Here is a 25,663-nt window from a genome sequence, read left to right as displayed (position 1 = left end):
GAGAATAAGATGTAAGATTTCTGCCCTCAGGGAGATCACAGTCTGTCTGGTGGGACTGATGGGACAATAAACACACATAAAAACCCTTTCGGGTCCTGGTAAATGATCTGAAGATAATAAAACAGGGAGACATATGGAAAGTGATGAGAAGGGGCTACTTGAGATGTATGAGTGTCCTATGGCTGCTGTAACAAATTACCACAAGCTCAATATTTTTAAACAACACATTTATTAGAGTTTTGGAGGTCAGAAATCTAAAATGGGTGGCAGGTTCCTTCCGGAGGCTTCAAGAGAATATCCATTTCCTTGTCTTTTCCAGCTTCTAGAGGCTGCCAGAGCTCCATGGCTCGTGGTCCTGGATCACTTTGACGTCTGCTACCACTGTCACATCACCTTCTCTGTCTCCCTCTGACCCTCCTGCTTCCCTTTTATAAGGTCACTTGTGATTACCTTGGGGCCACCTGGATAATACAATATAACTCTACTTCATTTTCATTAACTTTAAAAAATATATTTATTTATTTGGTTGCACCAGGTCTTAGTTGTGGCAGGTGGGCTCCTTAGTTGTGGCTTGCTGGCTCTTTACTTGTGGCATGCAAACTCTTAGTTGCAGCAGGCATGTGGGATCTAGTTCCCTGACTAGGGATAGAACCTGGGCCCCCTGCATTGGGAATATGGAGTCTTAACCACTGCACCACCAGGGAAGTCCCCATTTTCATTAACTTAATGAAAGATCCTCAATCTTTTAAGGACCCTCAAGATTGTTAAATTAATCACATCTGCAAAGTCCCTTGTGCTGTGTAAGGTATCACATTCACAGGTTCTGGGGATTAGGACATGGATATCTTTGGGGGGGGTCTTTATTCTGCTTGCTCTAGATGAGGTGGTCAGGGAAGGCTTCTTGGAGGAGGTGACCTTGGAATTGAGACCTGAGTGAGATGTACAGAGAAGCTCCTGGATTGAGAAAATCCTTCAGAGCCTGGCTGTGTTGTCCCCTCCTCAGAGAGAGCTTCCCAGACAAACTCATGTCCCATTGGTGTCCACCCACAGTGGGGCTCACAACTGGGCAGCTTTTGAGGTGAACCAAACTGAACTGAACTGAATGGATTCATCATTCCATCCCAGGCGGAACACCCACGACCCCTGCCCTGACTCCCCCAGCCCCATCTCTTCCTCTGGTCCAGCCCTGACCCCGTGTGTGGCAGTGGGGATTCACTGTGTGTGTGTGTGTCCTGGTCTGTCCTCTCCTCCCAGGGTCTCATGTGGATCTGTTAAAAGAAGGAAGAGTCCTGATTCTAGTGACAATGATCCTTTTCTAATTAAACAATTTAAAAAATCTCATATTCACAGTTCACAAAACATTGCACTGTGTCAAAGGAGGCAGGGAGTACATCCCCATTTCACAGACTGAGAAACTGAGGCTCAGAGAGGCAAAATCACTTGTCCAAGGTTGCCCAGCAATTCGGCAGCAGTGAACCCAAGCCAGTCAGGTCCCATCCACCCTTAGGTGGATGTCAAGGGCACAGACCCTCCTTGGGGGTGCAGGGAACCCCCACTACTTACCCAGGGTCATGGAGGCAACGGCGGGGAGACTCCAGGCGCTTGATTCCCCATAGTCAGTGAGGTCCAGAGCAGCCACCTGGATGCAGTACTTGGCTTGGGGCCTCACAGCCTTGAGGGTGAAGGATGTGCCTTCAATTGGTCCCACCTGAAAGCAGAAGGAGGTCTGGGTCAGTGGAAACAAGGAAGCTATGTGATCAAGCCTTCCGTCCCCATGTTCGAGCTGCTGCTCCAAGACTCAGGCACCAATGTCAATCCTCAACGGCATGCCCTCTGCGGCCCCCTGTACATCTTCGGACATCTTAAACATCTTGCTGAGCAGGGACAGCCTGTCCCTCCCTGGCCAGCCAATTCTTGGTCGACCAGGAGCATGCCTTTCATATAAAAACCAATCCACCCCGAGTCCACACCCCCATCCATCCCCTCTCTCTACTGGTCACACACCAGCCCACATCCCCACCCTGCCCTAAATCACCCCAGGGCCAGATGCCAAGCAACTAGAGACCACCCTGCAGCCCAGAGCCCACTGGAATTATTCAAACTTGTTTACCCTAAGCTGTTCACCTGCCCCGCCTAGCCTTCCCCGAGGAAACCCCAATCCACCTCTGGCCTGGGCTCTCCCCTGGCTCCCACTTCAGCCTCCTGGTGTCCCCAAGTTGCCCACATGGCCCCGCGTGGCGTGATGTGTCCTCTTTTCTGGGGAAATGTAATAAATTCTTCTTTCGATGGCCTTGACCTCTCCATGTCCTCACTCAGGCACCTCCACAGATTAAAATCCCTGGGCACCAATGAGACACTGTCTCAGCTCTGCCTTTCGGGTTCTCCTCCCTGTCCCCTCTGTCCCCTCCACTCCACACTCTCCCTCCAACATCGGGGTCCCCCTCATCCTTGGCATGTCCCATGTCAGCCACCACCGGCAGCTTCCCAAGTTCAGGTCTGACTATGTCCCTCCTTCCTCTGCACAAGCTGTCCCATATGGCAGCCGGATGTGACGCTTTACGTTTTAAATTTAGATTAATTAATCATTGCACAATCTTGCGAATACACCAAAGTTACTGGCTTGTGCACTTTAAAACAGACAGCTTCGTGGCATGTAAATTCTGTCTCAATTTTAAAATTGCAAGCATTTACAAAATTAAATTAATGAATACTACATCAACTTGAAAAGCCCATTCCACACTCCTCACCAGGTTGCAACCGCTTGGCAGCCTCACGCAGCCCGAGGCTACCGTCTTGGACGGTGTGGATGTGGAACATTTCTACTGTTGCGGAAGGTTCTAAGGGACAGGATTGCAAAAGCCTACACCCTGCAAAGACTCAGCTCCTCAGCCCAGCATCCAAGGCTGCCCAGGACACAACTGCCCTGCCCATATGCTCACTGACTGATACCCTGCCTTTATTTTTTAAGAATGGAAAACAATATATTGGTGCTCTCAATTGAGGTGAAATTCACATGACGTAAAATTAACAATTCCAAGGTGGATAATCTAGTGGCATTTAGTACATTTACAGTGTTGGGCAACCATCACCACTATCTAGTTCCAGAACATTCCATCCCCCCATAAAGAAGCCCCATCCCCATTAGCATTCACCCCCTCTCCCTCCCCCAGCCCCTGACAACCACTAATCCACTCTCTGTCTCTGTGAATTTGCCTGTTCTGGATGTTTCCCATCAATAGAATCACACACAGTGTGTCCTCCTGTGTCTGGCTTCTCTCACTGAGCATCGTGTTCTCAAGGGTCCATCCACGTGGTAGCGAGTGTCAGGGCTTCTCTCCTTTTCATGGCCGAGTGATGTTCCCATGTGTGGAGGGACCACATTGTGTTTATCCATCATCCGTTGATGGGCACTTGTGTTATTTCCACCTTTTGACCATTGTGAGTGGTCCTGCTGTGAACATTCATGTACAAGTAAGTGTTCAAGGCCCTGTTTTCAATTCTTTTGAGTAGATGCCCAGGAGTGGAACTGCTGGGCTGCGTTCACGTCGCACACCAGCACCCCAAGCTGTGACCCACACCCCACTGTACCTTTGCACATGCTCTTCCGTTTACCCGGGAACCGCTCTCCCCGTCACCTCATCCTCCTCACCTGGCGGAAGCGGGCAGCTCCGTGACGCTTGTAGCGGATCCGGTACTTGAGTGAGAAGATCTCTGGGAAGGGCCAGGACCGGGGGGGTTCCCATTGCACCCAGAGCCGCTGCCCAGGGAGGGGGCTCAGGCGCACACCTTCTGGAGGGTCTGGTTTGACTGATGGACAAGCAGGAGGCAGGGTTAGCGGAGGGCACATTCATTCATTCATTCAACCAACCAACCAATAAATATTAATTGAGGGTCTGCTGAGTGTCCAGGGATGTTCTGGATATTGGGGACACAGTAGTCCTGTCACCTTGGAGCTCAATCCCCCCAGGCAGAAGATAAGACACAAGAGGCAGATCCGAAGGTCATAAAGAGGAGGGAAGAAAGCTCAGGAGTGTAAGGAGGGTAGTGGGTTGCAATGTTTTTGGAGACATAACTCACATACCAGAGAATTCACCCTTTGAAAGTGTACAGTTCAGTGGTTTAGTATATTCACAGTGTCATGCAACCATCACCACCATTTAATCCAAACATTCCATCTCCCCAAAAGAAGCCCCATCCCCGTGAGCAGTCAGCCCCCCATTCCTCTCTCCCCAGCCCCTAACAACCACAAAGCCACTCTCTGTGTCTGTGGATTTGCCTGTTCTGGATGTTTCCCATCAATGGAATCACACACTGTGTGTCCTTCGTTGTCTGGCTTCTCTCACTGAGCATCGTGTTCTCAAGGTCCATCCATGTTGTACCAAGTGTCAGGGCTTCTCTCCTTTTCATGGCTGAATAATATGCCATTTGTGGGGATGGACACGTTTTGTGTATCCATTCATCAGTTAATGAGCATTTGTGTCGTTTCTAATTTCTGCCTATTATGGATAATGCTGCTGTGAACATTCATGCACAAGTTTTTCTGCAAACGTGCTTTTTCCGTTTTCTCTTAGATATATACCTAGAATTGGAATTGCTGGATGACATGGTAACATGTTTAGCTCTTTGAGGGACTGCCAGTCTGTTTTCTAATAACCACCAGCAATGTATGATGGTTTGCAATTAAAAAAAAATGCTTAGGGAGGACTCACTGAGGAGATGACATCTGAGTTGAGAGCTAAAGGAGGTGAGGGAGTGAACAGTGTGGAGACCTGGGGGAAGAGCCTTGCAGGCAGGGGGAACAGCACAGGTAAGGGTCCTGGGGCAGGACTGTGCCTGGTGTGGTGGAAGAACAGCGAGGAGGCCCCTGTGGCTGGAGCAGAGTGAGCGAGGCGGGGAGAGGGAGGAGGGTAGGGCAGGGAGGGGACAGGAACAGATGGTGGGAGCCTTGGAGGGCTGTAGGCAGGGCAACAATGGGACCTGACTCAGGTGCTCACAGGCGCCCTCTGGTGGCTGCTGTGGGGAGGACAGATTGTGGGAAAGAGGGCAAGAGCCCACGGGGGACCCGACTGGAGTGCTCACAGGCACCCTCTGGTGGCTGCTGCGGGGAGGACAGACTGTGGGCAAGAGGGCAGGAGCCCAAGATGGGACTTGACTTGAGTGCTCACAGGCGCCCTCTGGTGGCTGCTGCGGGGAGGACAGACTGTGGGCAAGAGGGCAGGAGCCCAAGATGGGACTTGACTTGAGTGCTCACAGGCGCCCTCTGGTGGCTGCTGTGAGGAGGACAGACTGTGGGCAAGAGGGCAGGAGTCCAAGATGGGACTTGACTTGAGTGCTCACAGGCGCCCTCTGGTGGCTGCTGCGGGGAGGACAGACTGTGGGCAAGAGGGCAGGAGCCCAAGATGGGACTTGACTTGAGTGCTCACAGGCGCCCTCTCGTGGCTGCTGTGAGGAGGACAGATGGGGGTGAGGGCAGGGATAGGGGACCAGGATGGAGGGGCTGCCACTGGTCCAGGTGGGCGGTGATGCAGGTTGGACCAAGTAGGGGCTCAGGAGAGGGGAGAAGTGGGCGGATTCTTGCTGAATTGTGAAGGTAGAGCCCACAGGATCCGTGAGGGATGGACAGGATCTCATCCTGACAGGTGGGAGGTGGGCGTGTGTGTGGGGGAGGAGCAGAAGCAAGGGTGACCCTCCACACCCCCACTGCTGCCCCTACTCACTGACGTGCTCTGGGACGAACGGCACGAAGCTGCTGCTGACGCCCCGGGGGTGGACAGCCGTGATGTTGAGCACATAGGGCACCATGGAGAACATCTGGATGTCAGGGATGATACAGCTGGTGGCCTCCGGTGTCTGCTGGAGGCAAGGCCAGCTCTCCCCATGGGCTGCCACGCCAAGCCTGGACACCGAGTGCACTGTGAGGGTCCCAGCACTTCCTGCTGGCCCCCTGTGCCCTGGACCCCAAGTAGGGACAGCAGGTGAGGAGTCCTGCTCTTGGCTGTGTGATCCTAGGGACCCCTCACTCCAACATCACAGAGCCCGGGGGACCCAGGGTCGGGGGTAAAACCCCACAGGGAGATGCTAGGGTCCGGATTCTAACACTTTCTGGGGGAACTTCCCTGGCGGTCCGGTGGTTAAGAATCCGCCTTCCAATGCAGGGGACGTGGGTTCGATCCCTGGTCGGGGAACTAAGATCCCACATGCTGCAGGGCAACTAAGCCCACGCGCCACAACTCCTGAGCCTGCGTGCTCTGGAGCCCATGTGCCACAACTAGAGAGAAGCCTGTGCACCACAGCGAAGAAGAACCCGCATGCTACAGCAAAGACCCAGCACAGCCAAGTAATAATAATAATACAGTTTTTAAAATAAATAAATAAAGCTTTCTGGAATGTCAACATTCCAGCCTTAGAACTCCAACATTCCCAGGTCTACGATTCAGATTCTGGAATCCAAAATAATAAGATTCCAATTCAATCGAGTTCTGACACCCCAAGATTTCAGACTCTAGAGCCTGGAGCTCAGCACCGTCCACAGAAACTTCCACAGCATCCAAAGCGTTCTGCTTCTGCCCTGTGGATATGAAGCGTGGCTAGTGCAACTGAGTGGGACTTTTTGATTTATTTCATCTAATCTGAATGAAAAGTTTCCACCTATCAGAAAGCGTGGGAAAGTTCCTCAGAACAACTCAGGTGTGTGAATCTACTTTTCCAAACACAAATGTTATGAAATCTAATCAGAGATCAAGAATATCCGATTGGGGGACTTCCCTGGTGGCGCAGTGGTTAAGAATCCATCTGCCAATGCAGGGGACACAGGTTCGAGCCCTGGTCCGGGAAGATCCCACCTGCCGCGGAGCAACTAAGCCCGTGTGCCACAACTACTGAGCCTGCGTGCCACAACTACTGAAGACTGTGCACCTAGAGCCCATGCTCCACAACAAGAGAAGCCACTGTAATGGGAAGCCCGCGCACCACAATGAAGAGTAGCCCCCACTCACCACAACTAGAGAAAGCCCGCGGGCAGCAACGGGAAGACCCAAAGCAGCCAAAAATAAATAAATAAATTTATTTAAAAAAAAAGAATTTCTGATTGAATGTTTAGCATCTGAATTGAAGTGTGACACATGTGTAAAGCACACATGGAATTCCATGACTTAGTATAACAAGATCGAATGCAAAATTTCTCATTAATTTTTAAAGTATGGATTACATGTTGAAATAATACTTTAGATATCCTATTAAATGTTATGAAATCAATTTCTAGTATGTTTAAATATATGAATCGTATATAAGCATGTTAAAGTACATTGCATTCGATCATATTAAATGATAAACATTTGGAATATTTAGATACTATTTAAATAAAGTATTAAAGCCAATGTCACCCATTTCTTTTTCTTTTTTAAATGTGGCTTCTAGAAAATTTTACCCTCCACATGTGGCTCGCAGTACATATTTTAGGGAGTATATTTCTAAGGCTTGGTGGTGCTCTAGAATTCTGAGGGGTTCAGGCTCTCACTAAGTCCCCAGCTGCCCTGATCCTAGGGGGTCAGCCCAGATGTAGAATCCCCAGGAAGCCCTCCAGACTCTCTGACCTGTACGTGGCAATGAAGGACGTGGGCCTGGAGGAGTTTGGAGCAGGCGGCAGGGTCCAGGAGCAATCCACTGCGATCGGGTACCTAGAGGCCTGGCACCGCACCCTGGGCTGGGTGGGAGCTGCTCGGGGGCCCGGAGAGAGAGGGAGAGCGTGAGCTTCTGATTCACCCGGGACTGTCAAAGCCCTACCGTGGCTTGGCCCCCACTCACTGCCAGCCAGTGCTGGGCACACATTAGGAGCCTAATAAAGGTTGTGGAATGAATGAGTACATGAATGAAAGGCACCTACATCATCTCTCACTCTCGCTACAACCCACCAAGGCAGGAACTATTAGCCCATTTTCCAGATGGGGAAACTGAGGTTGAAGGAGCCACAGAGGGGACCTAGGGTTGGCGGGGATTTCTGGTGGGAGGGAGATGCTTTACCGGACCCCCTCTTTGTAATGGTTTTGTTTTGAATCACATGAAATGAATGGATACAATTAAAATTTCTTTCTCTCCCACCCTCCCTTCCTCCGGGCTGTGGCTGCCACTTCCTGGTCCCTTTGGGGTAGCTCTTGCCCTCTCTGTGCCTCAGTTTCCCCCACCCATGCAATGGGATGGTAACCCCCTCCCATCAGCGGTCATACAGAAGGTGTGTGAGCTCCCACCCCACCCAGAATGTTCCACGGCAGACAAAGTCCAGTCCTCAGAGAGTGTCCCTCTTCCCTGGCTCCCCCTACCCACCCTGGATCCCCACATACCTTCTCTCCCGCAGCAAAGTGAGCAACCCACCCAGAAGGTGAGGGTGAGGACCAGGACAAGTCTTGGGGCCATGGCTCAGGCGGGATCTGCTTTCAGGGGCTGGGGCAGGGAGCACCCTCAGGCAGGCAAGGGACTCAGGTCCCACCCAGGGGAAAGCCCAGCCCCCAGTCGAGGCCCCCTACTTCCCCTTCCCCTTCTGACTCACTGCCTGGTTCATGGGGCTCCGGAGGAGGAGTCCCCAGTCCCTTCACCGGCCACCCTCAGTCTCGGGTGCGGAAGGCCCCAAAGGTGGGGGCAGAAGGAGGAGGCCACGAAAGGGAGAAGTGGTGACCCTGTGGCCTTTCCCAGAAGAGACTTCCTTCCGGCTGCAGCGAGGAGGGGGCACACCGGGGAGGGCGATGATGACAGGGAGAAAGACAGAGAGAGGCCAGGGTGGGAAGGAACAGAGAGCAGCTGGCACCGACAGAAGGTGCCGGTCACTCATCAACCACAGAGATGGGGACCACCACCCCCGCCAGCCACATTCCACACTCCAGGCCACAGAGAGGCAGAAACCCAGGCTCTGGGAAGGCGGCCCTGAACCGTGGACATTCTCCAAGGGCCTGGGACGCCAGGGGACAGGGAGAGCCACTGCTGGATGCTGAGGAAACCTGGGGAACAGGCTGGACACGGAGCTGCCTTCCTGCCCGAGCTGGAAAGAGCCAAGAACCCCCAGGGGATTTCAGGGGGTTGGCCCAGGGGCAAAGAGGCTGTGGGAGGGTGTGGGACACTCCCACCAGGGCTGGGTTTAGGGTGAGGACAGTGAGGTAAGTCGTGCAGCCTCAGATTCTGTCTTCATTTGACATTTGCAGATTTTGTTCATCATGAACTTTTGGGAACCCATTCTGACTTTTAAAAATAGGGCAGTAACTGGGGAATTCCCTGGCAGTCCAGTGGTTATGACTTTGCACATCCAAGGCAGGAGGCGCGGTTCGACCCCTGGTCTGGGAACTAAGATGCTGCGTGGCGTGGCCAAAAAAAAAAAAAAAAGATATTCCAGTAACATAGTAACATGGTGCTCCTCTCAGGGGCTGAGTCCTGCCTTGCTCTCCTCACCCTAACCCCCAATCCCTGCTCTGGGCCGCCCCTTCCCCGCTTTGCAGTGGGAGCTCAGCAATCAGGCCACACGATGCTTTCATCCTCTGCTCCGTGAGCTTTTATTCCTGGGGTGGCGTCTGACGATAAGACCAGACGTGAGGGAAGGGACTCACAAATTCTCCGGCGCAGGGAAGGGTACACGGTCAGGGCTGGGGTCTAGACTGACCAGCGCATGCAGGGACCAGTGGGGCCGTGGAGGCAGTGAGGGATCCTTGGGAAGGAGCCCAGGCTGGTCTCCAAGTGCAGATGGTCAGCGCGTGAGTCTGGAAGCCCCGACTCGGGGCCTGGAAGGCGGAGGGCAGTGCTCTGATCTCAGCGGCCCTGGGCCTGGAGTCTTTGCATCTGCAGGATCTGACTCAGAATCCGCTGTACGTCTTCATCCATCTGACCCTGGGGCGGGAGGTGGAGAGAAGCGGAGAGAGCCTGGGCATTCCCCACCGCCCCCCACCCAGCTTCTCCATTCCCCTCCCTGCCCCTCCTGGTCCCCGAGGCCATGAACCTCTTCCCTCGACCAGCGTCCCATTATACAGATGGGGACACTGAGGCCCAGAGAGCAGCAGTGGCGCACCCAAAGCCAGGGTGACTCACCTGAATGGCGTAGAGGAGGTGGCTCCTGTACAAGGCCACCACTGCACTGTGGTCCCTGGAAGCTTCCTGTGGGTGTGGGGAGGGCGCTCAGAAAAGCCGAATCCCCTCCAAGATATGCCAGAAAGCCCCCTTTGCACCCCGAGCCCCTATTTTGATGGCAGGCGCTGGCATGAGAGTGTTGCTTGCTAAAATACTGAACTGTTTTCCTTCCACACCTGGCCCATGTGCCCAACCTCCTGCCTGCCCGTCACCCTCCTGGGACCCCTGTGCCCAGCGGGTGGGCGAGGCTCTCACCTCCAGCTGCTCCCGTAGAGCCTTCACCTGGCCCCGAAGGGTCTCCACCTCCAAGGAGCCTGGGGCTCCCGGCTGGTCCTTCAGTGCCTCCTTAAGACTGAAGACTTCCTTGGACAGCTCTGTGATCTGAAGTGGGATGGGGGAGGGTCAGCTACCACCCTGAGCCCGGGGCTGGGAGCCTGCGACCTTTCCAGGCAAAGGACAGGCCTTGGAGGGAAAGCCGCCTCCTAGAGGTTAGCAAACTCTGCCCTGCAGGCTGAGTCGGGCCCATCGGCTAAGAATGGTTTCCACATGTTAAATGGTTGAGGGAGAAGAAGTCCAAAGAAGAATGACATTTCACGACATGTGCAAATTAAACCAAATTCACATTTCCATGGCCAAATGTACAAGCCCATTCATTGTCACAGCGTCTACAGCTCCTGCATCGGCGGCAGAGCTGAGCACCGTGGCGAAGTAAGGCCCAAAACATTGACCGTCTGGCCCTTTACAGAAAAAGCTCGTGGATCTTGGAGTCCCGGAAAGTGAAAGTGGAGACAGACAGAACAGGAGGGCCGAAAGCAGCCTGGCCTGGTTGGGCTGGGTCAGACAGGCCAGGGTTTGGGTCCTTCTCTACCCTTCCCCTGCTGGAGATCTTGGGAAGATGACTTAAACCCTCTGAATCTCAGTTTCCTCATCTGTAAAGAGAATCACACTTCTCATCTTGGTAGGCTGCTGTGATTAAGTTTAAACTGTGCCAGCAAACAGCAGGCGCTCAATAAATGCTGGGCTTTACTGTTATTTCTATAGATCAGAGGTTCTCAACCAGGGGAGATCCTGCCTCCCGGGGATGCCAGGCAATATCTGTGTTTGTCACCACTGGGGGTGCTCCTGATAGGTAGGGGCCACGAATGCTGCTCCACACCCCACAGTGCCCGGGATGGTCCCCCGCAAAGAATAACCTAGCCCCAAATGTCACTAGTGCTGAGGGGGAGTAACATTGCTACAAATAAACCATAATCCCTACCACAATTTTATCTTCATTTTACAGAGGTGGAAACTGGGGCTCAGAGAGGTCAAGTGACTTGCCCAGGGTCACACAGCAGGTTGGGGCTGGGTTTCTCTGTGTGCTAAAGCATCTGGGGCTCTGGGGGTCACATCCACTGTCTAGTGAGGTGCTGTGTGACTTCGAGACACTCAGTTTGCCTCTTGGAGCCTCTGTTTGCTCATCTGGAAAATGGGTTGATTTCCCAAGGCTCTTTCAGTTGGGACATTCTTAGATTCCCTCCAACTTCTGTCGAGTGGGGGGCCCCCGACTGAGCACAAGAAAAGGGGACCCACCTTCTTGTCCTTCTCCTTGGCGCTCTCCAGGGCCTCCTGGGCACGGCTCTGGGCCTGGCGTGCCCGCTCGGCCTCAGTACGTAGCCCCCGCAGCTGCTGCTCCGCGGTGGCCAGCTGGGCCTCGGCCGCGTGCCGTTCACTCTTCATGAATAGCGCCTCCCGCTGCACCTGTGGCCCAAACCCATGTGTGACCCTGAGGACGTCTGGACCCCAAAGATGCCTGGACACCAAAGATTGTGACCCTTCTATTTTGGTCTGAGGCTATTCAAGCCCATTTGGCCTCAAGGAATTTGATTCAGGTAAGTTCTGGATTTCTTTGGGCACGATGAACATTCTGACTCTGCCAAGCTGTGTGTCCTTGGACAAGTGACATAAGCTCTCTGTGTCTCAATTTGCTCATGTGTAAAACGAGGACAATAAGAGCCTCCACGGCACAGGGTGATTGTGAGGATAAAATGAGAAAATACATGGAATACACTTAGAATGGTGCTTGGCACACAGTAAGTGCTACCTTCAAGTTTGTAATGTTGGTGGTGTTATTATGACATAATGAACGTTACTACCATTATTATTACAATATAACCAATGTTCTTTTCTCTGCCAGTGGTGTGAAGGTTTGTAGATTTCTTACGAAATGAAGGAAAAACAGAAGAGTCTGGATGAAAAGCAAACAAATGCCCCAAAATTGATGACTGCATTTTCACAAAAATATCAAGATTGGAGCAGTGTTAGATTTGCAAAAATTGATCCTGGGGGGATCATTGGCCTTTATAGAAATAATAGGTCAGGGAAAATGGATAATAATTAGATGTTCCACTTAGTACAGACTGGCTACACCTTAACAATTTAAAAAAACCCAAAAAACTAAGTCTGAATCAAATCAGACTTGCAAAATTTACCCACAAAAGAAGTGATCATGAAGGAAGGTAAAATTTAGAAAATAGGGCTTCCCTGGCGGTCCAGTGGTTAAGACTCCACGCTTCCACTGCATGGGGCACAGGTTAGATCCCTGGTCGGGGAACTAAGATCCCTAAAAGCAGTGCAGCCAAAAAAAAAAAAAAAGTAGAAGAGTATGTTCTTGGAAAAACAATAATCCTGGCTGCAATTATTAATCACTTGTACCATCACTGTCCTAAGTAAAATTAAACCATTTAATTTTCATGTGAGGACTAAGAACTATTATTAGCTCCATTATACAGGTGAGTAAACAGAGGCATGGAGAGAAAAATGCTTTCCTGATGACAATTGACAAATGTGGCTTTTTATTCACATATTTGTTAAGAACAGTTGCTAGGTTTTTTTGCGGGATGTGTGTGTGTGTGTGTGTGTGTGTGTGTGTGTGTATTTAAGAGAAGAGATGGGGTCAAAAGATCCACCTTCAGGACTTCCCTGGTTGTCCAGTGGTTTAGAGTCCTCCTTCTTCCACTGCAAGGGGTGTGGATCAATCCCTGGTCAGGGAACTAAGATCCCACACGCTGCGGGGCAACTAGGCCCATGCTCTAGAGCCCGCGTGTCACAACTAGAGAGCCCGTGTGCCGCAACTACTGAGCCCGTGCACCGCAACGGAGATCCCACATGCCGGGGACTTCCCCCGTGGCACAGTGGTTAAGAATCCACCTGCCAATGCAGGGGACAGAGGTTCGAGCCCTGGTCTGGGAAGATCCCACATGCCGCGGAGCAGCTAAGCCTGTGCGCCACAGCTACTGAGCCTGCGCTCTAGAGCCCACGAGCCACAGTTACTGAGCCCACGTGCCTAGAGCCCGTGCTCCGCAACAAGAGAAGCCACCGCAATGAGAAGCCTACGCACCACAATGAAGAGTAACCCCCGCTCGCCGCAACTAGTGAAAGCCTGCCCGCAGCAACAAAGACCCAACACAGCAAGAAAGAAAGAAAGAAAGAAAGAAAGAAGGAAGGAAGGAAGGAAGGAAGATGGAGGGCTTCCCTGGTGGCGCAGTGGTTGAGAGTCCACCTGCCGATGCAGGGGACACAGGTTCGTGCCCCGGTCCGGGAAGATCCCACATGCCGCGGAGCGGCTAGGCCCGTGAGCCATGGCCGCTGAGCCTGCACATCCGGAGCCTGTGCTGCACAATGAGAGAGGCCACAACAGTGAGAGGCCCGCGTACCGCAAAAAAAAAAAAAAAAAAAAGGAAGATGGCAAAAAGGGCTAACCATTAGAAAAAATGATGGGGTCGGGCTTCCCTGGTGGCGCAGTGGTTGAGAATCTGCCTGCCAATGCAGGGGACGTGGGTTCGTGCCCCTGTCCAGAAAGATCCCACATGCTGCGGAGCAACTGGGCCCGTGAGCCACAATTACTGAGCCTGCACGTCTGGAGCCTTTGCTCCGCAACAAGAGAGGCCGAGATAGTGAGAAGCCCGCGCACCGCGATGAAGAGTGGCCCCCGCTTGCCACAACTAGAGAAAGCCCTCGCACAGAAACGAAGACCCAACACGGCAAATAAATAAATAAATAAATAAATAAATAAATAAATAAATTGATTGTCTCCTATTTAAAAAAAAAAAAATGATGGGGTCAAAATGGCCAAAAGGCTTTTAAAAAGAAAACACCAGGGCCTCCCTGGTGGCGCAGTGGTTGAGAGTCCGGGATACGGGTTCGTGCCCCGGTCTGGGAGGATCCCATATGCCGCAGAGCGGCTGGGCCCGTGAGCCATGGCCGCTGAGCCTGTGCGTCCGGAGCCTGTGCTCCGCAACGGGAGAGGCCACAACAGTGAGAGGCCCGCGTACAGCAAAAAAAAAAAAAAAGAAAACACCAGTTGAAACACCCAGGAGGTCAGAATGGCTGCAGGGTCAAAGGTCCACCTGGATATATCGCAGCGTCAAGTCTCTGCAGGATTGAAACCGATGGGGTCGAAACATCGCACGGCTGTGGGGTCAGAACAGACCACAACTGGCTCCTGGCTGTGCCCGATGAGGATCTCACCACACTCACCTGGAAGACCTCGGCGCTGGTCTTCTCGTGGCGTCGCCCCAGCTCCTCCAGCTGCCCCTGCAGCCGGGCCACGTCAGCCTGCAGGGCATCCACGATGCGCTCGTGCTCCAGGCGGGCCACGCTGCCCACACGCTCGCGCTCCAGCTCTGCCCGCAGACGGGCGGCCTCCTTGCCCGTGACCACCACCTCCTGCTCCAGGCTTGCCGCCCGGCCCCGCAACTCCAGGGCCTCCTCCTGCAGACGGTGATGCTCCGAGGCCGGCACCACTGACTGACGGAGCACCTCGGAGGCCTCACGCAATTCCACCAGGCCCCGCCGAGCCTCCTCACAGGCCGCGGCCAGCTCAGCAGCCCGGGCCTCAGCCACGTCCCGCGCCTGGCCCAGCTTGATGGCTGTGGCCCGCTGCTGCTCCCCGGCGGCTGCGGCCGTAGCCAGCTGCTCCCGGAGGGCCTGCAGCTCCCGGCTCAGCTCCAGCCGCAACTCCTCCCGCTGGGCCAGCTCTGCCCGCAGGCCCCGAGCCTCCTCCTCGGCCAACAGCCGGCCGGCCTGGGCCTCGTCCAGCCGCGCCGAGGCCGCTTCCAGCTCCCGGAGGCGGCAGTCTCGGTCTCGGAGGTCCTCCCGGGCCTGCTCCAGGGCGGCCCGCAGCTGGCCTGTGTCACCGCTGCTGACCCCGCCAGCCCCACTACCCTCGGCCTCCGCAGGCTCGCACTTGCCGTGGGCCGCCTCCAGCTCGGCAGCACTGGGGTGCAGGGCGGGGCCTGTGGTGACCCTGGGGGTTGTGGCCTCCACTCCCATGGCCTCCATTTTTGTGGTCCCTGTGCCTGTGAGCTCTTCCTGCACAGCACCTGTTCCACTGGCCTTCCATTCTGGTTCCTCTGTTTTCATATTTGTGGACTCTGCTCCCGTGGCCTTTGCTTCTGAGTTTCCTCCTTCTTCTAGAGTTTTCGTTTCTGTGACCTCAGCTCCTGTGGCCTTTGTTTCCACGCACTCGGTGCCTACACCCTCTGTTTCCGTGGCCTCAGCGTCCGTGGGTCTTGTTTCCGTGGCCTCAGCCACCATGGATGCTGCTTCCAAAGCTCTGGCTTCCGTGGTTTCTACTCCCGCAGCCTCCTCATCTGTGCTCTCAGCTCCATTAATTCTGGTTTCCAGAGCTGCAGTGCCGTTAAGCTCTGTTTCCACTGGTCCGTTTCTAGCGGTCTTGGCTCCTGGGCCGTTGCCCTCCCTAGGGGCTGCCTCTTCTCCAGGGCCCTCCTGTGCTTCCTGCTGCTCCAGCGCCTGCAGGGCCTTGGCATGCTGCCTGCGGAGCTGGTCAAACTCAGCCCGGAGAGAGTCGTACAGCGCCAGAGGGACGACCTCGGCCAGACTGTCAGCCTCCATCTCGTCCTTCTCGAAGTGCTCCAGGATCTGGTGGGGGCAGGGGAGCCGGGCAAGAGTTGAAGTGGCCATGGGGGGCACAGGGGAGCCATGCCACTTTCCCTGTCCACAGACTCAGCCACGTGCCCGCCCAACCCCCCGGGGAACAGCCCCTCAGGTCCTCAGGTCTGTCCCCAGCCAACCCTCCCGGGCCTCGGTTTCCCCACCTGGACCTTCTCCATCAGTTCCTGGTTCTGTCTGGTGAGCGTGGCCACCTGCTCCTGCAGCGAGGCCAAGAGCTCCTGGGCCGATGGGCTTAGGTGCTTGGAGAGCAGCGCCTCAGCCCCTGGCAGGGGACACAGAGTCAGGCCCCAGGGTCCTGGCCACGAGGAGTGGGAGCTGGGGGTCTGGAGCCATGGGTCAGGGCCCCTGGGGCAGGCAGGCTTTGGGGAGTGGAATAACTAATGGGGCAGGCCAAGCTCCCTCCCAGATGCAAACTCTCTCTATGCCTATGGGTCAAGGCTCCAACTCCTGGGGCCCCAGACACAACGAGTGGGGGAGGGCAGGTGGGAGCTCACCTGGGAAGTCGGGCAGCTCACCCTCCTCGTCCTGCAGGGTGGCCACGTCATAGCTGGTGTTCTCCCTCTCATTCTGGTTGGGGGGTGATCAGGGTCCGGCTTGGGGTCTTGCCCTCCCTCCAGCCCCCATGTTTCCCCCAAGTTTGTGACCATAACTCCAACAACTAGGGGTGTACGTGCCACCTGGTCCCAGGGGACCAAGAGAGGGATGGGAGTGAGTCCTTGAAAGGGTGTGTCTACAATTCTACATGGGGCCACGGCTGTCTGCCTGTGTGTGAGTACCTGCAACAGTGGTTCAGGGTCTGTGCGTCTGCGGTGAGTGTGTGTGTGCGTGTGTGGGCATGCACAGTGGTCCCGGTCTCTCCTGTGTGAGTCCCCGTGACTGTGTGTGATTTTGCACTTGTATTTTAGTCTGTGGTGTGTGACCGTTCTGTGTTTCTGTATGTGTGCATGTGCGTGAGTACGGTTGTGTACATGTATCTATGTTTGTGTAATTATGTATTTTGAGAAATACTTGTGTGTGTACATGTATTTGTGGGTGTGTTGCCTAGGTGCGTGATTGAATGAGAAATATCTGCTGTGTGTGCCCAAGTATTTGTTGTGCATGTGTGATTATACACCCACAGATGTGTCTGTTGTGTGTTTGCCTGTTGTATGTGTAAGACCACATGTATACAAGCGTGGTTGTTCATCTCTGCATATACGTATGTGTGATTCTGTGTTTTTAAAAGTGTCTATTACGTGTACCTGTGTTTGTACGTTTGTCTGTTCTGTGTTTGCATGTGTGTGAGGCTATGTGTATTAGAGTGGTTACCATGCAGCTGCAGAAGAGAGGCCCTTCCCCCTGGTGGCCCCGCCCATGGTGGCCCCGCCCCTAGAAGCCCCACCCCTGCCCTGCTCCCCGCTGGGCCCACCTCCAGCAGGGACAGCCTGCTCTGCAAACTTTCCACCTCCCGTCCTAGACTCTCCTTCTCCTCCTGCTTCTCTGCCAGCAGCTGCTGTAGCTCTTGCACCTGCAGGGAGGCAGTGGGGGGCTCAGTGGGTCTCTGGGGGAAAACACTGGGCAGCTGGCCGTCCAGCTTCCCCCCACCTTCCACCCTACCTGTCTCTCCAGGCTGTGGAGGGAGCTGGCCTCCGCCTCTGGCAGCTGACGGAAGAAAGGGGCCTGGGCTTGGATCTGGGCTGGGGGGCCTCCCTGGCCCACCTCCTGCTCAGTGGCTCTCCATCCCAACCACAGACGTCCTCTGGCCTATTTTGTGCCAGACCCCCTTTAGGGCCACTAATTCGTTTATTTATTCATTCACTCACTTACTCAAATATTCATCCATCCAGTAAATACTTATCAAGCATCTACTGTGAGCCAGGCACCGTCAACCATGTCTGCCCTCGTGGGCTTACAGTCCAATGGGTGAATATGAACAAAATATATGGTACATCCAATAGCAGTAAGTGCTTTGAATAAAAATAAAGGGAACTGTGAAGTGAGTGGGGGTGTAACAATTTTAAATAATTTGGGTAGGGGAGGTGTCTTTGAGCAAAGACCTGAAGGAGGGGAGGGAGGGAGTCATAGGGACATCTGGGAGAAGGTGTTTCTGGCAGAGGCCACAGCACACGCAAAGGCCCGGGGGCAGCACCGTGCCTGGCATGTTGGAGGAATACCGAGGAGACCCGTGTGTCTGTAGAGGGAGAAGAGGTAGGGTACCCCCAAAATGGTACCTGCTGCAGGCTTAGCCCGAGGCCCATGTCTCTGAGGCCCCTCACCTCCTGCTTCCTCCGTTCCTGGTGCTGCTCCAGGCCCCGGATCTTCTGCAGCAGGCGGCCCCTCTCCTGTCGCAGCCGCACGATCTCCTCATAGGCATCTTGATCATCCTGTCCCCCGACCCCGGGAACCCACCACCTTTACATGAGGCCCAAGGACTGTACCCTCGCATACCTGAGCCAGAGCTTTCGCCCCATCCTGCCTGGAGTCCCTCCATGCCTCCCCCCTTCCAAGGCCAGGGCATCTCTCACCGGCATCGGGATATTGGCAGGGGGCTGAGGTGCCTTTCGCTTCTTGGGGGCCCCTTGCTTTTCATGGCTGGACACAGAGTTCTGGGGGGAGGGGTAGAGGGGGTACATGGGGGACATGCCAGCCTCCCACCCAAATAAACCAACACAGCCAACCCACTCTCTGTCACCAGCCCCAACTGTGCCCTCACTTCCTGTGTGATCTCGAGTGAGTCCCTGCCTCTCGCTGGTCCTCACTTATCCCAGCATAAAAGGGGGCAAGACCACATCTCCTGAGAGTTCTAAATCTTATGTTTTACCCTCTGCCCCTCTCCATGCCCTGGTACTTTCCCCAGCGAGACCCAATTGTTTACGATTCTTTCCCTATGGAGCTGAGACGCTGTAGTGCCGGAAGAGGGAAAGAAGCCAGACCTGACTCCTTCACTGACTGCACCAGCCCTCACCCATCTCAGTTCCCTCTACCATCCCACCCTAGCCCCATCCCCCCAGTGTTCTCACGGAGTCTTGGGAGTTATGCTGTGGGTGCTGCTGCTACTGGGTGGCAGCGTACCCTGAAGGCTGCATTCCTCCCAAACCTGGTCCTTCCAGGTACTAACCCTGAGTCAAGGGTCCATCTCTTCCTTCTCTTCCCAGGGAGCTTGGGGCAAGGGGGAAGGTCGTGTGTGCACAGAGAGAGGGACTTGTTCGCTGCTTAGGGATCCGTACCTGAGATGATGCCTCGCCTGAGTCATCCTCTGGGAGGGCAGGGGAAAGAGGGAAGCAGGGTCAGGCACTGTTCTAGGGATTCCACTCCTAGCCCTAGGAAGGGCATTAGTGAGCCCAGGGGACTTGAGAGGGCTCCCAATTCCCCCCAGAATCAGGACTTTTAAGGTAGGAATCAACCATTTTGACAGAATACTCATAGGAGGGGCCTTGAAACTCTCAAAAAGAGAGAACAGTGGCATCTCCAGGATGGGGCAAGTGGAAGGGCCAATTCTTAGGTAAGGTAAAGATCCAAGAGTATGGATGATCCAGGAAAACAGAGTTGACCCCTAGGCTATTCTAAAAGCTCTGGGGTTCCTCAAAACTGTCCTGAGTAGTGTGATGGGAGCAATGAAACCTCCTATAATACAAATAGGGATACCTTGAAACTATCCACAGTAGGGAGGGAGAGAAAGGGGTGACAAGAAATTACCTAGAAGATGGAGGAGGGTGCTCAAAATTGTTCAGAGGTGGGGTTTGCATACCGCTGGGTGGTGAGGGGCGCTGGGCGGCCTCCTGCAGGAGGTGTAGGATGAGTTTGTCCCCTGCCAGGGCGCCGTAGTGAGCAGCGTCCTGGCCCAGCGCATCAGTGATGCCCGGCCGGGCCCCACCCTGCAGCAGCACCTCCACTGTTTCGGGGCTGGCTCCCTCACAGGCCAGCATCAGGGCCGTCCTACCAGAAGAGGAGGCTACTGAGGGGGTGAGGACATTTTCAAACCACCACACCCTCCTCAACACCCAGGCTGGGTAGGGGGAGGAGGACAACTAGATCACACACCCAAAGAGGTTAAGAGACTTGCCTAAGTCATACAGCACACAATGGACTGGCTGAGAGTGGAGATGCTCACCTGCCCTGAAGGTCCTGGTCATTTGCAGCAGCCCCTTGCTGCAGGAGAAGGCGGCACAGATCTGTGTGACACATCTGAGCTGCTATGATGAGGGGTGTTGTACCCAGCTGGGGGAGGGGGTTGGGAGAGGGATGAGACAAGGCGTGAGAGAATGACTCTGGGAGGTGGGGAAGCCTATGACGGCCCCCAAGCTTCCCTCCAAATCTTCATACTTTTCAAGGGGTGCCTGGGATGCTGCGCAGCATACCTCAAATGCAGTATCTTTCCCCACAAGATCCCAAAGACTCACCCGATCTCGGGGATTCAGATGTGCCTTGAAAGAGCAGAGCATTTCTGAGCAGGAGATGCAGCCGCCAGCGGCTGGAGAGAGAGAAAGGTGGGTAGGAAGGGCATGGCTTTGATATTTTCTGGGGGCCTTCTGCCTGAGTGTGATTCTTATGCTTTATCTCATGAGAAACTCCCACCTCCCCCAGAAGATCAGTGATAAAGACATGACTCCTATTTTACAGACGAAGAAACTGAGGCCTAGCCAGGCCCATGGTCACCCAAGGGGTCAGAGAAAGAGCCAGGATGAGGACCCAGGTCTTCTAATTCCCAGTCCCAAGCTCCTTCCACATTCCGCCGTGGGTCCCTCTTAGGGTGGAACGTTTCACCGATTTTCATGTATTTAACCCCTTTTGATTCAACCAGCATTTATTGTGTACTGACTACATACCAAACCCTCATACAAAGAGTGTTAATATTTACTAGAGAGATCAGACCTCCGCTGAGGTTGGGCAGGCTTCTTGGGGTTTGATCTGAGCTTGAGTTTTGATGGTGAAAGGGGGAGGGTAGAGGTCACTGCATGGACATGGACCCCGAGGCAGGGAGGAGCTTGGAAGGACTTGGTCATCAAGAAAGTAGGACAAGGTGTGTTATGTCCAGAGCCTCAAAGAGAGAAGGAAGGGCTTTGTGCAAGGAAGTGTTGCTGGAAAACCATTAAACTCTTGGACTTCCCTGGCGGTCCAGTGGTTAAGACTCCGCAATTCCACTGCAGGGGGCGCGGGTTCGATCCCTGGTGAGGGAACTAAGATCCCACGTGCTGTGTAGCATGGCCAAAAAGATAAAATAAGAAAAAAAGCTAAAAAAAATCATCAAACTCTATATGATTACCTGCTGTGTGCCCAAGGACTTATGGGGTTTTGTTTGCTGTTTTAATCCCATTGCTTAGAACCGAGCCTGGCACACAGCAGGTACTCAATATTTATTGAAAGAAAAAAACCATGGAGCTTCCGTAACGTGATCAAAGGCTTTGCCACCACTAGGTGGCAGCGTACTCCAACTGCAGGGAATGTTTCAACAGTGAATAAAACTCCAGAGCAAATGTATTCCACGCTCCCAAGAGGATAGACGTTTCTTGAGTCATCAAGTGAAAGACATTCCCGAATGTCATGGGCACGGTGGACAGATGTTGGGCTGGGCCCTGGCTCAGGTGGGTGGGTCCCTTCCCTCCCTCAGGAAAAGAATTTGGATTTGATAACTATGAAGGCTGCCTGGACTTTTGGCCTTCCTGAGATTCCCTAGGAGTTCCTTGAAGCAAATTATACTCTGGTCACCCTCTGATTGTCCTCACCCAGGCCCAGCATACAGTAGGCTGTGCTTCGGGGTCAGACGGCCTGGATCCTCCCCACTTTCTTGCTGATAAGCCTCAATCCCCTTGTCTGTCCAATGATCATCGTCCATGGCTCAAAGGGTCACTGAGGATAATGCAAAGCCCAGTGCCTGGCACACAGTAGGGGTTCCGTGAGGAAGGAGGTGGAATGTCCTAGGCAGGTCCCCAGAGCCCTAGGTAGAATAATTCCCAAGCCTAGCACCCTCTGGGCCATGGTGGCCAGGGCGAGGCCAGGCTGCACCCACCTGCGTGATGCAGGGCCGTCCACCCACTACTGTCCACAGTATCCACCACGCAGGATGCCTGGGGGGGAGAGGCGTGTCACTGGAGGTGGAGCCATCTCTGTTTAGGAGCCATCCCTGTTGCCTAATTTCTCTAGGAACTGCCCCTCCTTGGGCTCTGCTGTATTTCAGACTCCTTGCCTCCCCCCTTCTCCCCTCCCACCTACCTGCTCTGTGGAACCCACTTCTCACAGGCCCCCAAATGACTCTCTTGGCTTTTATGAAAATTGGTGAGAAAGAGGGATTAGCTGGGAGCCCAGGGGCAGCCAGGGGTTTGGGGAGAAGCTGGGCTCAGGAAATAGCTAGTATTGGGAGTGTAACTTGGGTGTGGGAAGTAGCTGGACACTCAGGGAGTATCTGGTTGTCCAAGGAGTAGCTGGGACTCAGGAGTAAAAGGGGCCAAGGAAAACGAAGGATTCAGGGGGTAACTGGGGGTTCAGTGAATTCCTGGAACTCAGGAGTAGTCAGGGCAAGGGAGTATCTGGGGCTGGGAAGTATCTGAGGCAGGAAAGGGCATGACCTGCAGTAGTTGCTTCAAGCATTGAGGGTGCCCATACTTGGCGGCCAGGTGGAGGGCACTGTAACCTGAAAGGGAGAAGAGAATGTACTGAGCTTCAGATACTCAGGGAACTTCCAGTTGCCCCCCAAACCTGTGTCAACTACTTGTGATGACTCTAACAAGTCCCCAAACCCAGGTACTTCTCAAAACCGTGCTACTCCCTGGGACCAGAGACTCTCCAAGCCTCAGCTAGTAGGTGTCCCAGACAATCTCATCCCAGCTACACTCCACATCCATCCACTCCTCAAGCACTACTGTCCCCAGCTACTCCCCAGGTCGCCAGGTACTCCCCAGGTCCTCAGCTACTCCCCAGGTCCTCAGCTACTCCCCTGGTCCCCAGCTACTCCCCAGGTCACCAGCTAATCCCCAGGTCCTCAGCTACTCCCCAGGTCCTCAGCTACTCCCCTGGTCCCCAGCTACTCCCCAGGTCCCCAGCTACTCCCCAGGTCTCCAGCTACTCTATATAAGCTCAACTACACCAAAGTGCCAGCTATGCCGCTTTCTTTGATACTCTACAAATTCCCAGTACCCATACATCCTGGCTCCTATACTTGTTGCCCTGAAGCTTCAGATGTGGCTATGCCTCATGCCTAGCTATTCCCTGAGTCCCAACTACTCCCTCTGGCCATGTCTTCTATCACAGTTATCCCTCAGGGCCCTAGTTAAGTCACACACCTAGATTCTCCTTTTGTCTCAGCTACTCCCAGAGCTCTAGGTAACTCTAAGGCCCAGCTACTCCATGCACCTCAGATACTCCCCTCCAAAAAAACGGTACTTGTTATTCTCACGCCCCCAGATGCTCCTTAAGCTCAGATGCTCCTCTGTTTCCATTACTTCCTCTGACTCAACCACTACCTGAGTCCCAGCTCTCCCCGATCCACAAGTTGACTCACTCTGTTTGCTGCCGGCCATGGTCTCCATCCTTGGGTACCACAGCCTGACTCGCCCCTGTGCCTCCCTGGGGGGCATTGAAGAGAACCCTCCCTTTTCAGCAGGACAAGGAGGCCATGAAGCAGGGCCTGGCTGGACCCTCAGGCTGGGCACCTGGTCTGAGTTCCTCTTCCCTCCCTCAGGGCCCGGCGGGTAGTACCTGCCCCATCCGTGCTCATAACGTTGGCGCCGTGTGTCAGCATCACCTCTAGACAGCTGGCTGCACCCCTCATGGCCGCCAGGTGGAATCTGGAGGCCAGAGGTCAGGGGTCAGCTGCAGGGTGGCCACCCCTCAGCCATCACACCCCCAGGACGTGGGCACTCACGCGGACTTGCCCTCGGGGTCCAGCTTCGTGGGCACCAGCCCCTTGCGGGCAATGAGGGAGGCCACCCGTGCGGCATCATTGTTCTCCACGGCCTGCAGCAGCCGCTCGTCACTTTTGCCCCAGTCCTGGCTCTGTGGGGCACACCCAGGGGAACATGGGACTGGCGGTCACTGCCCCTCCCCGCTCCCCCAGCAGGGGCTCCGGGCTCTCACCACCCGGCCTGGGCACTTGCCTGGCGCCTGCCTCTGGCTGCCGGCTTCGGGATGGGGCAGGGGCCGCAGGGTGGGCAGGAGCCAAGGTCAGTGGGGCTGAGCCGCAGCTGCCGGGGGGAGTGGTCCTGGGTGGGGGCCTGAGACAGCATCCCTCAAGCCTGGGTCCCCAGCATCTGCCCCCAGGTCCATCGCCCCAGCTGTCATACGCCACTTCCACCATCGTACCATTAAACCATCCCCAGATCAGCCCCCAGCATCTTTCCAAAAAGTTGTCCCTCAAACCTAGGCCCCCAGCCCATCCCTTAGTGAAAGCCACCTTTCCAGTATCACCTCATCATATCCCTTTCTGAACTACCCTCTGAAGTCTTCCCATAGGAACCCCTAAAACGGTTGCTTCAATGTCCCCCAGCACCATCCTCGGCCATCTATCCTTTGACTGCCTCTGAGATGCCACAATTGTCTCCCAAACGTCCCAAGATCTGAAATGCATTCCAAAATGTCTTCCCCAAATTCCTGACATGTTCTCCAAAATCATCCCCCCAATGACCCCATCATCTGTCCCCAAAATGTCCTCCCCTAAAATCTTTCAGATGTCCTCCAAAACTGTTCTCCAAATGTCAATCTTTCCCCCAAAAAGATCACCCAAAACAGCATCTAAATTGTCCCCACAAATGATCCCATCCAAAACTGTTCCCCAAAACTGTCCCTCTAAATGCCCTCTAAATTCTATGTCCCCATCTGTCCTCAGAACTGTCCCCCCAAATGTCCCATCCATCCCCCCCAGTCTCTGCCCCGCCCCCTCCCTCCTCCCTGATCATCCTTCGCGGGTCTGAGGCTGGAGGGTCTAGGCTCTGCGAGGTCAGGGGGCGGGGAGGGGCGGGACGGGGAGGGGAGGAAGGGCCCGCGCCCGCCACACTCCCGCGCCCCTTCCCCCGGCCCTACCGCGAAGGAGGCGGCGGCGCAAAGGCACAGCTGCTTCATGGTGTCCAGGGCGCCGGGCGGCCGGGCGGCCGGGCTCCGGGAGGTGACCAGAGGGAAGGGCCCGCGATGCCGGGGCTCGGCCGCCCGGCCCGCGCGGTCCCACCAAGCCCCGCGCCAACCCTCCCCCGCGCACCCCGCCTGCTGCCCCCCTCCCGGCCCCTCCCCTACGGGTGGGGTGGAGTGCCAGGGAAGGGGCCTGGGCTCTGGGGGAGGGGCACCGCGGTGGCCCGACCTGACCTTCTTGCCACCGGGAGGCTGAGGCAAAGAGGGCCAGGCTCCCAGGATCTCCATGCACCCGCCTGCGTTCGTCTCCGCCTCTCTGGGGGGGGGGGGAAGAGGGGGAGTGTGGGATAGGGGGGTGGTCTCAGGTGACTCCCGGTCCGGTTCCACTGCCGCTGGGCTATCCGGGCTCTCCCTCACTCATTCATTCACTCATTCATTCATTCATCATCCACCAGTGGGGCTCTGCAGTCTGACAAACCTGAATTTGAATCCAGGGCACCCCCCCCGCCACACCCCCTGCCCTCCACACACCCGGATTTACCATCTATAAGATCGGCCCAGATACTTACCTGCT

The 25,663-nt window shown here is 54.8% G+C and overlaps 2 protein-coding genes across 4 annotated transcripts; both read right to left on the bottom strand.

The window, feature by feature from the left end:
* Positions 1-210: 210 nt before the first annotated feature.
* EBI3 (Epstein-Barr virus induced 3) lies at positions 211-8,690 on the bottom strand (the record flags this gene model as incomplete). 3 transcript variants are annotated; one of them, XM_082620802.1, is made up of 7 exons in its annotated part: positions 8,543-8,690; positions 8,337-8,436; positions 7,593-7,713; positions 5,718-5,896; positions 3,650-3,807; positions 1,564-1,708; positions 211-461 (listed from the first exon to the last, which is right to left on the bottom strand). In XM_082620802.1, the coding sequence occupies exons 2-7, from the start codon at positions 8,407-8,409 to the stop codon at positions 385-387; spliced, it is 753 nt and encodes a 250-aa protein (XP_082476928.1). In that variant the 5' UTR covers positions 8,410-8,436; positions 8,543-8,690. The 3 variants fall into 3 exon arrangements, with proteins under 3 accessions (XP_082476928.1, XP_082476929.1, XP_082476930.1); XM_082620803.1 differs by lacking the exon at positions 8,543-8,690 and having other exon boundaries at positions 211-1,268; positions 8,337-8,525; XM_082620804.1 differs by lacking the exons at positions 211-461; positions 8,543-8,690 and having other exon boundaries at positions 1,556-1,708; positions 8,337-8,525.
* An 855-nt stretch (positions 8,691-9,545) lies between these two features.
* Positions 9,546-25,399, bottom strand: ANKRD24 (ankyrin repeat domain 24). Its single transcript, XM_082620805.1, has 20 exons — positions 25,048-25,399; positions 23,894-24,024; positions 23,728-23,816; positions 22,599-22,663; positions 22,043-22,100; positions 20,436-20,506; positions 20,147-20,253; positions 19,784-19,971; positions 19,263-19,291; positions 18,561-18,641; positions 18,312-18,419; positions 17,653-17,697; positions 17,465-17,563; positions 16,551-16,623; positions 16,200-16,318; positions 14,620-16,023; positions 11,674-11,841; positions 10,357-10,482; positions 10,063-10,128; positions 9,546-9,864 (listed from the first exon to the last, which is right to left on the bottom strand). The coding sequence occupies exons 1-20, from the start codon at positions 25,375-25,377 to the stop codon at positions 9,787-9,789; spliced, it is 3,435 nt and encodes a 1,144-aa protein (XP_082476931.1). The 5' UTR covers positions 25,378-25,399; the 3' UTR covers positions 9,546-9,786.
* Positions 25,400-25,663: the final 264 nt, after the last annotated feature.

This window comes from Mesoplodon mirus (assembly GCF_964341445.2).
Source record: "Mesoplodon mirus genome assembly, chromosome: 5".
NCBI lineage: Eukaryota > Metazoa > Chordata > Mammalia > Artiodactyla > Ziphiidae > Mesoplodon > Mesoplodon mirus.
This window is presented reverse-complemented; position numbering and strand designations above follow the sequence as displayed.